The 12,080-nt window shown below is 43.5% G+C and overlaps 1 protein-coding gene across 3 annotated transcripts in view; it reads left to right on the forward strand.

The window, feature by feature from the left end:
- Nucleotides 1-12,080, forward strand: part of USP25 (ubiquitin specific peptidase 25) — a 439,609-nt gene that overhangs the window by 357,538 nt on the left and 69,991 nt on the right. For all 3 annotated transcript variants that reach the window (XM_085623051.1, XM_085623052.1, XM_085623053.1), the window contains 2 exons: nt 571-649; nt 11,819-11,898. In XM_085623051.1, the coding sequence (XP_085479177.1) occupies nt 571-649; nt 11,819-11,898 (159 nt within the window). The remainder of the gene's footprint in view (nt 1-570; nt 650-11,818; nt 11,899-12,080) is intronic.

The following is a 12,080-nucleotide window of genomic DNA, read 5'->3' on the forward strand; positions in this document are numbered from 1 at the left end:
AAGATGTACAAACTTGTATGAAGATACCTCAGGATTTGTAGCCCTAATTATCTTATTCACTCTCTTCGCGTATTAAGAAATTAATACACTACATGGTGTTTTTGGGACAGCAAGCCAATGCATTCCTTGATTTAGTGCCTCTAGCCCAATGTTTTTCCTTGACTAAAGGAAGGACGGACCATTGCAAGTGATAGTATGGCTCCAACATCATTACATGGATTTAGTTTCCAATAAAGCACTCTGACACTACTCTGAGATTTACCTACTTAAACAAGAAGGATTTAAAAGAACCAAAGAATTGCATTGGACGTAGGGCCGGGGTTGACTGGGCTTTCTGATTTTGCAGTTCTATACCGGATGTTTGTGGTTCAAGTTTACCTTTACCATTTTGCTCATTTGTAGACAAGTTTTTACTGAATCTAATCAGTAAAATGTGGCTCAAGTTAGCCAAATTATTTTTCTCATGGTGATAGTTTGTGATAGAAATGTAGTTGGTACGATTTCATGATGTTATATATATTTTTATACAATATTTAATCCAGTAAGTGTAACTTTTATTTTATTCTTTAGGTGTCGTAATGTCATGAAGGTTGCACAGGCCAAGCTTGAATTGATAAAGCCGAATGAAGTGAACATGGAAGAATATGAGGTTCGAATTTTGTATGGATATTGTAAAGCCTAAAGAAAATATTGCAATTGATAATAGTTCTAGTACTTGATTAATGCTTGTGCTTTTTTTTTATTGCTTTTTTAACTCTTTGTGAATCCTGAAACGCATTAATACACTGCGAAAGAACAAATGGATGGCCAAGGCTCATCTCTTCTGCCAAATCACTTGCCTCTTCTAAAACAGCAGTTCTTGCCTGTGGTCCGGGGACCACTAGTAGTCTGTATTAACAGATTAATGAGCAGTCTAAATAAAGAGGCAACATGTAAAAAAGAACATTTTAAAACATTCTTTAAATGTCTAGGAATTTGAAATTGTTGGCTAAAAATTAAGTTGGTGTCCTCAATGATTAATGACAGCAGTGAAAAATAATATACTGTGGATGATTGGTATCCCCAATTGAATTTAGAAAAGATCTAACCTTCCCGTTAAAATTGTGTGTGTGTGTGTGTGTTTGGGGAATAAGTAAAATATTTCATAGTTTTTTGTTTCATGAATACTTGTTTCTGTATTGTTGTGTATTGTTTTGTGGTTCAAATAATTGTAATTGCTTACACCGTGGTTCCCGGATTCCAATGACTCAGTAAGCATCCTCAGATACCAATAATAATTCAATGGTAGTCCCCGGATACAAGTAATGGTTAAGCAGGGGTACACAGAAGTCAAAGAATTAAGAAATCCTCTTCTAGAACATGAAAAAATGTGCTTAGCTGCATGCCTGATCCTTGCTTCCTCTGCATGTAATCATTTTTTTTGTATCCCAGTATGGTTTTAGATTTGCTAGAAGCCTGGTATGCCCATTTGTCATTGGGAGAAGCTGTTCTGAAATATAAGGGGGCTTATACTTTTGTCACATTTTCAAAATTACCATTTGAGGGTAATGATGTAGTTATTCACATGCCTCGAGTTTTCCCCAACCTTACATGAGACAGTATCTGGGCATGGTCTCGGAGAGTAGCCGGCTTCCTGTCATTGGGTCCCTACCAGCTGTCCCTCGTTCTAGTCAGTGCCTCTTCCCTGCACCACTGCTTGGGCTGCTCCTGACCTGTGCAATACAGTCCTGTGCGTGTCTCGTCAGCCAGCTTACTTATGTTATTTTTTTTTGCCAGACAGTTGATTTAATTCCTCCTTGTCTTTTCCACTCAATTGCTGCTTCCCTCCACCCGCTTCCAGCCACCCGTCTGCCTAGCACCCTTTCCAGGACCTACTTAATGGAGACTTCAGCGTGGCCCCATTGAGCAGGTCCTTACCAGCTCTCCCTCGCTGTAGTCCGTGCTCGACTGCTGGGACTGCTTCTGCCCTGTGCAGGTCAGTCCTGTGCTTGCCCCGTTAGTCAGCTGAGTTCTGTCAGCCAGCTTATTTCTTATTATTTTTCGTCTAGACAGTTGATTTTATTCCTCCTTGCTGCCAACTCTTTTTCCACCCTCAGGTGCTGATTCCATCCACCTGCCTCCCCAGCGCCCCTCTCAGGACCTACTTAATGGAGGCCACAGTGCAGCCACACAGCAGATGCACGCATCGGGCATGCTAAAGGCAAGCCCATCTGCGCCCGTCCGTGCCTGGACAGTGCCCAGCGCTAGGAACCCAGGACCTCGGTTAACCCACAGATACTCTTGTGCAGATCTCCAAGCCTTGGACCCTGGACGCTGCAACAACTGCTGCCTCACATCTTTTCGCTCCACAGCATGATCATTCGCCTGCAACCAATGTCAGTTCACCTGCAAACTAGAATCACCCGCCCTCGAAGAAACCCGTGCCACCCTCATCCTGCAGACTGACTGGCCCCGGGGCCACTCAGATGCCTCCTGATCAACACCAGATCACTTCCAAAAAACATCACCGAAGTCTGGGAGATCATCTCCACTCTCGCCCCTGACATGACCTTTATCAGAGACATGGCCCAACCCCACTTTGTCCCCCAACAACGCCATCGAGATGCCTAACGGCTACAAGATGAAACACTAGGACCGCACCAACCAACATGGAGGCAGAATCGCAGTCCACCACAGGGCATCAATCTGCGGCACCACCAACAAAGACAAAACCACGCCGATCATGCAACACCTGAATTTCCAACTCCACACCGACGACAAAACAACCATCTAAGGCACCCTCGCCCATTGACCCCAGGAACCTCAAACAAGCCTCTGCAAAACAGTCACAGACTTCATCCCCCACCTTGCTATCGAATCCAAGCGCTACATTTTCCTCTGCGACCTCAACCCTCAACTTCCACTTGGACGACCCCACAGACACAAACCCCACCACCCTCCTGGTACAAATGGACAATATCAGCCTCAAGGATTTCAGGGTGTCCTTGGCTCAGTCGATACATCGTGAGCAGGACATGGCTAAGAACTATATCCTCACCAGTTTAAATACCATAACTTATATTGGCAGGACAATTGGTACCAGTGTTGTCTGTCCTAGACATGCCTGGACGAGGTCCACTGAGTTCTTAGGCAATAATACAGGCTTTCTCTAATGGGCATGCCATTTGATGTGTCATCTCTTCTGAGAGAAGGCAAACTTTGCTTTGGAATGCTGTAAAGTCATAGCTACTGAGTACTCTACCGGGCTGTTGATTGCTGCACCTGTTCTGAAAATGTAGGGGCTATTCCACCGGGCTGGATTACAGACACAGCCTTCTAGCTGGTGATGTTTGCATGCAATCCAGTCCTATAGACAGGCGTTGTGTAGTTCAGCCTGGGCACCAGTCCTCCAACTCCTCTTCCCTGCTACAATGGCCAACAAAACGCTTTAGTTTGTCCTCAATTACATTTGATTAGCCAGTAAGGGGCAGGATCCTACACTTCCTCCCTGGTTGGCAATCTATCATGTCTGACAGATGCGAACATTTTCAGCAAAACATCTGTCCATCCTGCTGCAGGAGGAATGCCTGTTGTCTAAAGGTGCCATAAAGACGGTGCTGGATTTGGAGAAAGGCAGTTTTTTTTTTTCCTGCTATTACCACTTCCTGAAAAAGGATGGGGACCTCAGGCCTATCTTGGGCATCCACCCTTGAATGCATTCCTGCAAAGAAACAAATTCAAAATGCTCACATTGGCCCTTATCCTATATGCTCTAGAACAGGAAGACCGGATGTTGATCTTGGCTTCAGGGTGCGTGCTTCCGTATATCTATGCTGCACTCCTCCATGCATTACCTGTGGGTCAAGATGGGCCAAGAGCATTTTCAGTTACACGTGCTCCCTTCGTCCTCACCAGCGCCCATGGATGTTCACGAAACTGATGGCTATCTTTGGAGGTTTAGAATTCCTGTCTTCCAGTACTTGGACAACTGGCTGCTGAAGACTGTCTCACCACAGCCAGTCCTGGACCACCTCTGGATGACGATGGAACTCTTGACATTGTTGGGTTTCACTATAGACTATCTGTGGACCCACCCGATTTCCTCACAGAGGTTTCCATTCATTTGATCTATACGTTGAAGAAGAGGTATTCAGAGCATTTCCTTTGAAACAACGAGTCCAGGACATTGGGGCTATGATCACAACTCTTTACACTTGATCCTGGAACCCGTTCTAAAGTCTTCTTGGACTCTTAGCCTCAGATATCCTTCTTCTCAACTGTTCCAGGTGGCACCTGTGAGCTCTGCTATGGAACCTGAATTCAAAGTGGACCCAGCATCAAAGCCACCTTCTCCAACACCATATCCGATTCGGATGAGACCGCTTAAGGTCTGCAGTGGTGATTGACCAGTCAGTCTACCTCCCTTCACCTAGAGCTGGCAGTGGCTACGAGCTATCACCCCAGGGTTGGGGCAGAGGCAGTTACCAAAGGGGAGTGGAATCGGGGGACTATGGTATCCAGTGAAGGGCCATCTCCACATCATCCTACTAAAGTTGCGGATCATTCATCTTGCCATGAAGGGCTTCTTGTCATCTACAAGTGGAGGCTGGCGCAGGTTCTTACTGACCTCACCACTGCAATGTGGTACTGCAACAGGCAGAGCGGATTGGGGTCTTGGGTCCTGTGCCAGGAGGCTTTGCATCTCTGGATTAGGGCTGTGCAAATACACAAAATTTGCTTTTGTTTAATTATGCAAAATGTTTGCACAATTATGCGTAGTTATCTAATATGCAAATCTGTCATTTAGCGCTATATTTTAGTGCAAAATGTGTCCTTGTGTCAATTTTTGACACAATAATGCATTTTGTGCAAAAACAAGTTGCATAATAAACATAAGCACCTCATACAAAAACTACTCGTGTTCGGTTTTCTCTTTCTGTGCATTCGCTGTACGTTTATACTGCAAATGCTAAGTTCACTGTAATTTTTTACAATAAATGGTGTGTAGATGTATAGGCATAATTGCAGGAACTTGGCTTAACAGAAAATTCCCAAAATCACGCTGATGTCATTTTAACTTTGTCAGACCTACCCTGGAGTCGGCTGGAGCTCCATAGTATCTTTCTGGTTGCCAACCACCTGGCTGGGTCCCTCAATAGCAGAGCGGGCAAATTGAGCAGGCGGCGTATAGCAGGTTATGAGTGGTGTCTGCATCCCAAGCTGTTGCAGGCCTTCTTTCACCAGTTGGGTGTTGGGGAGGAATCCTGGCTAATTGGTTTTGCCACTGTGGAATCTGCAGTGTCAACAAATTTGCGCTTAAAGGTTCCCTCAAGAACACTCAATAGGAGACTCATTGGAATAGAACAAGGTACTCCTGTACGCCTTCCCGCCACTGCTTCTACAGCCCAGAGTTCTGAAAATTAAGAACGACCAGGCCCAAATCATCCTTGTGGCCCTAGACAGAAGAGTGGTATCCTGACGTTCTGAGCATGACCATCTGTTCTCTGATCAGATGGTCCTGCTCATGGTCTACCACTTCGGGAGAGCCTACTGTCTCAGCAACAGGGCAGGGCCCTCTGCCCGAACCTATGCAATTTTCACTTCCATGCATGGAGATTGAGCAGCTGCTATTGACTGTGTTCTATTTCCTGTCTGAAGTGGTGGATGTCATACTGACCAGACGCCCCATCACGTCAACCCTGAATCTGAAGCACTCATTCACTGATGCACATGTCACTGCAGAAATGACAAATATGACATTTTTTGAAAAGGTGAACAGCTGGCATAGAAGCATTTAATATGCTTTCCTTCATCGTATGTCATCAATAAGTTGATTCACAATCAAAGTAGGTCAGATAAAGACTTAAGGCTGGCCCAACACCGTGCAGATATAGATTTTACCTAACAGTAAAGTGAGCGATGGGTAAAACAATTCTTCTGAAGACTGCGGAATAATGCACTTAATCGCTCCCATTCACTGTTGAACTTAGTTCCTTTTATTTGAATTCCAACAAAACATACTTCTTAATGTCCCTTTAGTTGCATATTGATTTAAAAAGATACCATGCAAGCAGTTGTTATGCTTTTGGATTTATTTGTGGTGCTTGCGAACAAATTAGGATAATCAATGTGATGTAATGGCAGTCTCACCCTATTTACTTAGTCTTGATATGCTTACATAGCGGTAGGCGACATCTTGTCAGCTCAGGTTGATCTCCTATAATATGTTTTAATATTACAGATTTTATAAAGGGTTTTAATAAAAATACCTGCACGGTGTATGTGACCTGCTTTGGCTGTCATGTACTATTGCAATACAGACTCCCCATGGGCCTTGTACACACTTGACTGTTTTCATAGCGCAGAGCTACTTAACATAACTCGGAGCAGGATTAGCTCTAGTAAAACCATGCCCATATTATATGGATAATTAGAATGTTGGTTTGTGCTATGTGTAAATCACTCTGTCCTTTGGCAAGTCCATAATCTTTCTAATACAGGGAACATTTCCCTTAAGACTCAATATGAAGTGCTGGGGCTTGGCCACAACCAAGATGAGTGACTCACGATGAGACTCTTCCACCCTCCCCCCACCACTGTCTCCCACCCCACTGTCTGATCGCTGCAAACAATACTTCATAGCAATACTTAATGGGAAGCTCCAAATGTGCCAGGGTGTGTATAGTGGTGGTTACAGCAGAAGTAGTCACCCAAAGTCTAAGACACAGGAGTGTGGGCATAGTGCTGCATTTTATTTTGCGATATTTGCAGTGGGCCTCTGCACTGATCGTCGGTGTCTGATGCTGACAAAAGGGAGAGTGTGACTATACTGCATTGCTCCTCCTCCATACCATCCACCCCAAGAGCTGCCATGATAGTCCGCTCAAGCCTTCCTGGGCTTGTCTGCACAGAGTAAGTAGTGAGGTATCGTGTCTACCAATTCTCCCTCTTGTTAGGAGTGCCGGTTCTTTATTAGCAAACTCACCTACTGCGCTTTACCAGACACACCCTTTTTTTTTTTGTTCGTCCACCAGCCCTTGCCGGTGCTGCCACAGACCCATTGGGTGACTGCATTGTTACCTTGTACACCCAAGGTGGTGGTGCTGTTGACCAGAGGCAGATATAGTTTCACCCCCAATTTTAAAGACACTGCACAAGAGATTGGCTTAGAGACAATGCTGAGGAAACTAACTTTACAACAACTTTTACAAAAAGGACCATGGTATCGGAGTGAACACCACAACAACTGCGTCTGAAGTGAAATCTCTGCTGACTCCCTTGACATCCTCCCAGACTTTTCTAGACTCCACAGCCAGAAGACTCCGAGATGGAGGATCATATTCTCTATTCAGGTTTCCTCCTCACGAAAACAAATGTATTCCTTCGCACTTGGTTCTGTTGCCTCTTTCTAGGCCTGAGCAATTTTTTAAGAATGCCAGCATATTTTAGTGTATTTTGTGTTACGCAAAATTCCCAAACTTTCACTACTTTGCAAAATTATACACCATTTGTCAAAGGATAAAAACATGGTCAACATGTTTCAGCCAAAGATGATCCAACTATTTGATCATGGCTTTCTTCAGGACCAGATGATACTACTGCAACATAAATTGAAATAGAAGCAGGGTGGGATGAATCGGTACAATCAGGAAGACCGCCCGGGGTAGCGACGGCCAGAGCGCTGCCTCACGCCCTGAGTTGCTACCAGGAGTCGAGGCGACTATCCCCGATTTATTACGGGTGTCTTATCTGAACCCCTGCAGTTCCGCTTACTACTTGAGGAGTAGGTATATCTGTTGGTGGTATCATTCCATTTAAGTCTGGGATGGGATTCATCTCACCCTGCTTCTATTTCAATGATGAAGCATGCCACTTCGGTGGGTGATTGGACTTCGTCCTCTTTATGAGGACTGTTTTTCTTGGAGCACTTGGTCTTATTGGCTTCAGTATTTAGTTCTGTCTTTCGAGACCCACGGATTCCTTGTTGCACTTTGGATCACCTGCTGATTCTGCCACATTTGGAACTTGGCCATGTTGCACCTCCATCCAAGAGATGGAAAGATGGAGGACTATGACTAGATATAGACTCCCAGTGGAGAAGATCTCCCTCAAGGATCATGCTAAAACATATCCTACTGTAAATAAAAACTCTGTTGACCCGGCACAATATCTGTTGGTGGCTAGAAAAGTGACACTGCTTGGCGTCTTCATGAGGTATTTAGCCCTGGACAAATGCAAATGGAGGAATGGCCAACTCCTTGTCAAAGCAGAGATTTAAAAGATCACGCAGAATTATTATGAATACCCCTCCCCAGAAAGTGAGGTAATTGAGGAAGCAAAAGTATGACCTAAACTCACTTTTTACCCAGAAGGCTGAATGCACCATAACTAGACATGTTGGTGCCACTATGAACAAACGTAAAAAAATAGGGTTGTCTACTGGTGGCACTCCCAACAAGCTTGTCTCTCACCCGGTAGAAATAACAGGGACCTTTGCTCCTTTTGTCAGCACTTAAACCATTGAGACATGGCTGGTCGTAGTTTGGCTAATCTAGCATTGCTGTTGAGGGTGTGTCTCCCAGAGCTGTCGGAGTACAGCATTGTTGTACGGAGAAATAACAGTAGAAGAAATTTCACAAGTCATTTCGCGTTTGCCGTACAGTAAGGCGCTTGGTGACCTCAGCTTCCTGAGGATATTTTACCGGATGAATAAAAATCATATTGCCTATGTACTTTAAGAAATGTTCAGAGAGCTTTAGAGCAATGGCAGACTGTGTAGTGAATTCAAATATGTAATCCTAAGTCAGATAAAGATTTACGGTTCTGCCAAAAGTATAGGCCCCTCTCTCTCCTCAGTGCGGAGATGACTATCCTGGTGAAAATCCTAAAAAACCTATTGAGATGGGTTCTCCCAAGGCTCATACTTTATTCTCCGGTAGGCTTCTTGCTTGGATACATGTCCAAAAGACCTATGCGATTTATCCCCGATAATCCATCATACCATGGCTATATAGGCTTCTGTCTATAGAGGCTTCTGTCCGCTGCTCATAAGATGAGTTTTCGGATAAACACCTAAAAGTGCGGTGTTGTACCACAATGCACTATTTGTTACCGGTTGAAAGACTTCCTACTGGTTTGTGTTGGTCTTCAGTTCTATCAGTCTGGTTGAGCACCTATTCAGTGGAGACACTTTGAAATCCTGTCATGCTCTTTATGATGAGTTCAAGTTGTTGCCTGCCCAAATATTGGGAGTTGGTCCATTGTTGCAGAGCAGAATTGGCTCAGGTCCATTGCTACTTAAGCTCTCTCTGATCTTCTCACTTAGTGTGGCGGGACAAAGACCAGAGATTTGTATAGGGCCTTCATGAGGTGCTGATTTTAAGTCTGTTTTCTGAGAGGTTGGAACAAGCAACCTAGTACTGGCAAACCCAGCTTTCAGTAAAATATACAAAGGCTGAATAGTCCTCCCTTCAAGGCTTGCATAACTCGGAGTTCTCAAATGTACCTACTTTAAGATACAGAATTAGCAGTGAGTGCAGCTCAGACTGCAGTGTGACCTCGTGCATGTGCTTTGGTTGCATACTACCATGAGGAATGGCATCTATTGACTAAAACCACTGTCTGTGTTTTCCAACTCTGCTCAGTTAGCCGTTTTACCCAACATTTCAGCTGTTGATGGCAGCACATCACATTGGTACTGATGGATAGCTGCAATACTGTTAGTGGCTAAAATCTGTATACTCGAGCACTGGGGGTCTTCTGCAATGATCTCTCAGGACCAGTGGACCACTGAACTCCTTTTCTGGCAGAAGAAGAGGGCACTATTTATAGATATCTGGACCAGATGTCAGTGCTTTGACGAATATGAGGCCCCTTCATGACACAATACACACACTAAAAAGTATTTGATTGGCCTTGCTATTTCACAGGGATAGCCTTTCATCTCAGAACTCAACCCACTCGTTTCCTCCCGCATCGGGAGACAAGATTTTGGAGGGGGGGAAAAACAATAAAACTGGACATTTGACAAACATAGCAGTAAGACTAAAAATTGACATCGACTGATGGGCACAAGATGAGACCCACTCTGAAATCCAGGGCATTTGCTGCATCCTTTCAAACTTAAGAGGATAGATGATGAAAAAAACAGCCCTATCCATGCAAATCAGGGCTACCTGGTCTCCCTAATCACCCCTTCTTTTAATGCACCACTGTAGATCCAAATTTTCATACCTCTGCGGTTGTTCCCATCTTGCTGGCGTAACACCTATATGATCCAGGTTCTGGGTCTATTGTAAACTTTTGCATGACTCTGACTTAATTCCGCACGATGGGCATTTGTTCCTGATTAACAGTCACATTGACTGAGCCGATACGGAGTATAGTGGCACTTAGAATAAACGGTTTTGCCCTGATTTTTTTAGCACTTCTTCTGTGTTGAACAATGCTTTTTGTATTTCTGAGCTACCTTCGCCCTAAGAACTTATTTGATGAATATACAGCAAAGTCGTATTTTTTAATTGAATGGAAATTTAGAGTCACCTATGAGGCTACAAGTTTTTTTTGTAGTAAAATGTCTGTATTATACGTCAAGTTACATTGTCATTGTCTTCTGAGACACTCTGAGATGTAAGCCTGCACTGCAAACTCTTGGGCCATTGTTTGTTTGCAGAAAGACTCAAAGTATCCGTGTTTAAATCGGTTTACATCTTTTGCAAGTAGTACTGATTAGCATTAATTAATACTAAAACTGATGCTACAGGAGGACTTCCGGCATGGGCTTGTCAGATTCGTCAGTGTCCGATTTTCCCCTTCAGATTGTTATATTTTCCTTATTAAAGATTGCCTACTGTGCGCCTGATTCACAAACGTAAACTTACACTTTTGTGTACATTTACGATTTTAAGAAATTCACAAAGGAATCTTACTAGTGGTATTTTTACGACAGCATATCTTTATATGTGGGGTCTCCGCTACGAGGGCAAAGACTCCGCAGTCGTAAAGATACTGCTGTTAAAATGCCTTTGTGAATTGTAAACAACGTAAATCTGCACAAAGGTGGAAGTTTACCTTTTGTGAATCAGGCCATATGTGTATTTGTTACATTAGGAGAAGCAAGGGCATCAGAGCATGGTACTGGCAAAGGCTGTAATAACAGATATACAGGAACACATAGCAAACAACAGCAGGGAATACAGTTGTGAGACAAAGTAAGAAGCCAGATTAGGAAGAAGCAGCGAGTACAGAGTACGGGGTTGAGTTCAAAGCAAGATGCAGATTTTAATACACCAGCATCAGAGCAAGAGGCTAAAGAGGAGTGCGAGATTAAAGTGTGGGTTAGCGTAGCCAGTCAAGAAGTAGGGTTTCTAGAGTAATTCATCCCGTTTTGCAGGCATGTTTTGTCTAAAGAGTTATTTGTGTTAGGGTTGCGGGAGTTGCCCAATGGTGTAAGAATGTAACTTGATCAGTTGCCATAAACATTTAATGTCCTCAGTGAGTTAATTTGGCAGTGTTTATACCCGTTTAGGTTAAGACTTCAAGAGTCAGTTGATAGTGCTGGCCTGCCTACTACCCCACCCTCTATCTATTCTATCAGCATAATCCAGAGCATGTAGGTCTCAAGAAGGTGTCTTACTGCGCAGCTGTTACAGGAAAGTAACTTTCTTTAAATGTATGATTCATAACCTCCTTACTTTGAAAAAAATGCTATGGCACATATACCGTGTGAATTCCTGTCACTTTGAAATATCACAGATTTTTCTAGTTTTTTGTTTTGTTTATGACCATGCCTTGAGACAGTGATCAGTACAGAATGTATTTTTTTTTTTTATGTATACAGAAGTGGCAACTTGACTATCGGAGCTTCAGAGAGACAACAATGTATATTATGATTGGATTAGATTTATTTCAAAACAGACGGTAAGAATTGTGGAAATTCATTGCATGTGTAAAAATGCTTTCAAATCTACTGTGATGTTTAGTTCTCAATTTGTTTATTAATCTAAATATTATTAAGCTAATTTACCATCATTTAATTCTGCCTGGCAGCAGATGGCCATGGTGCCATTTAGCGCAAGCTAGGTTTCTCGTTTTGCAACAAA

This window comes from Triturus cristatus, chromosome 8 (assembly GCF_964204655.1).
Source record: "Triturus cristatus chromosome 8, aTriCri1.1, whole genome shotgun sequence".
In the NCBI taxonomy this organism is placed as follows: Eukaryota; Metazoa; Chordata; class Amphibia; order Caudata; family Salamandridae; genus Triturus; species Triturus cristatus.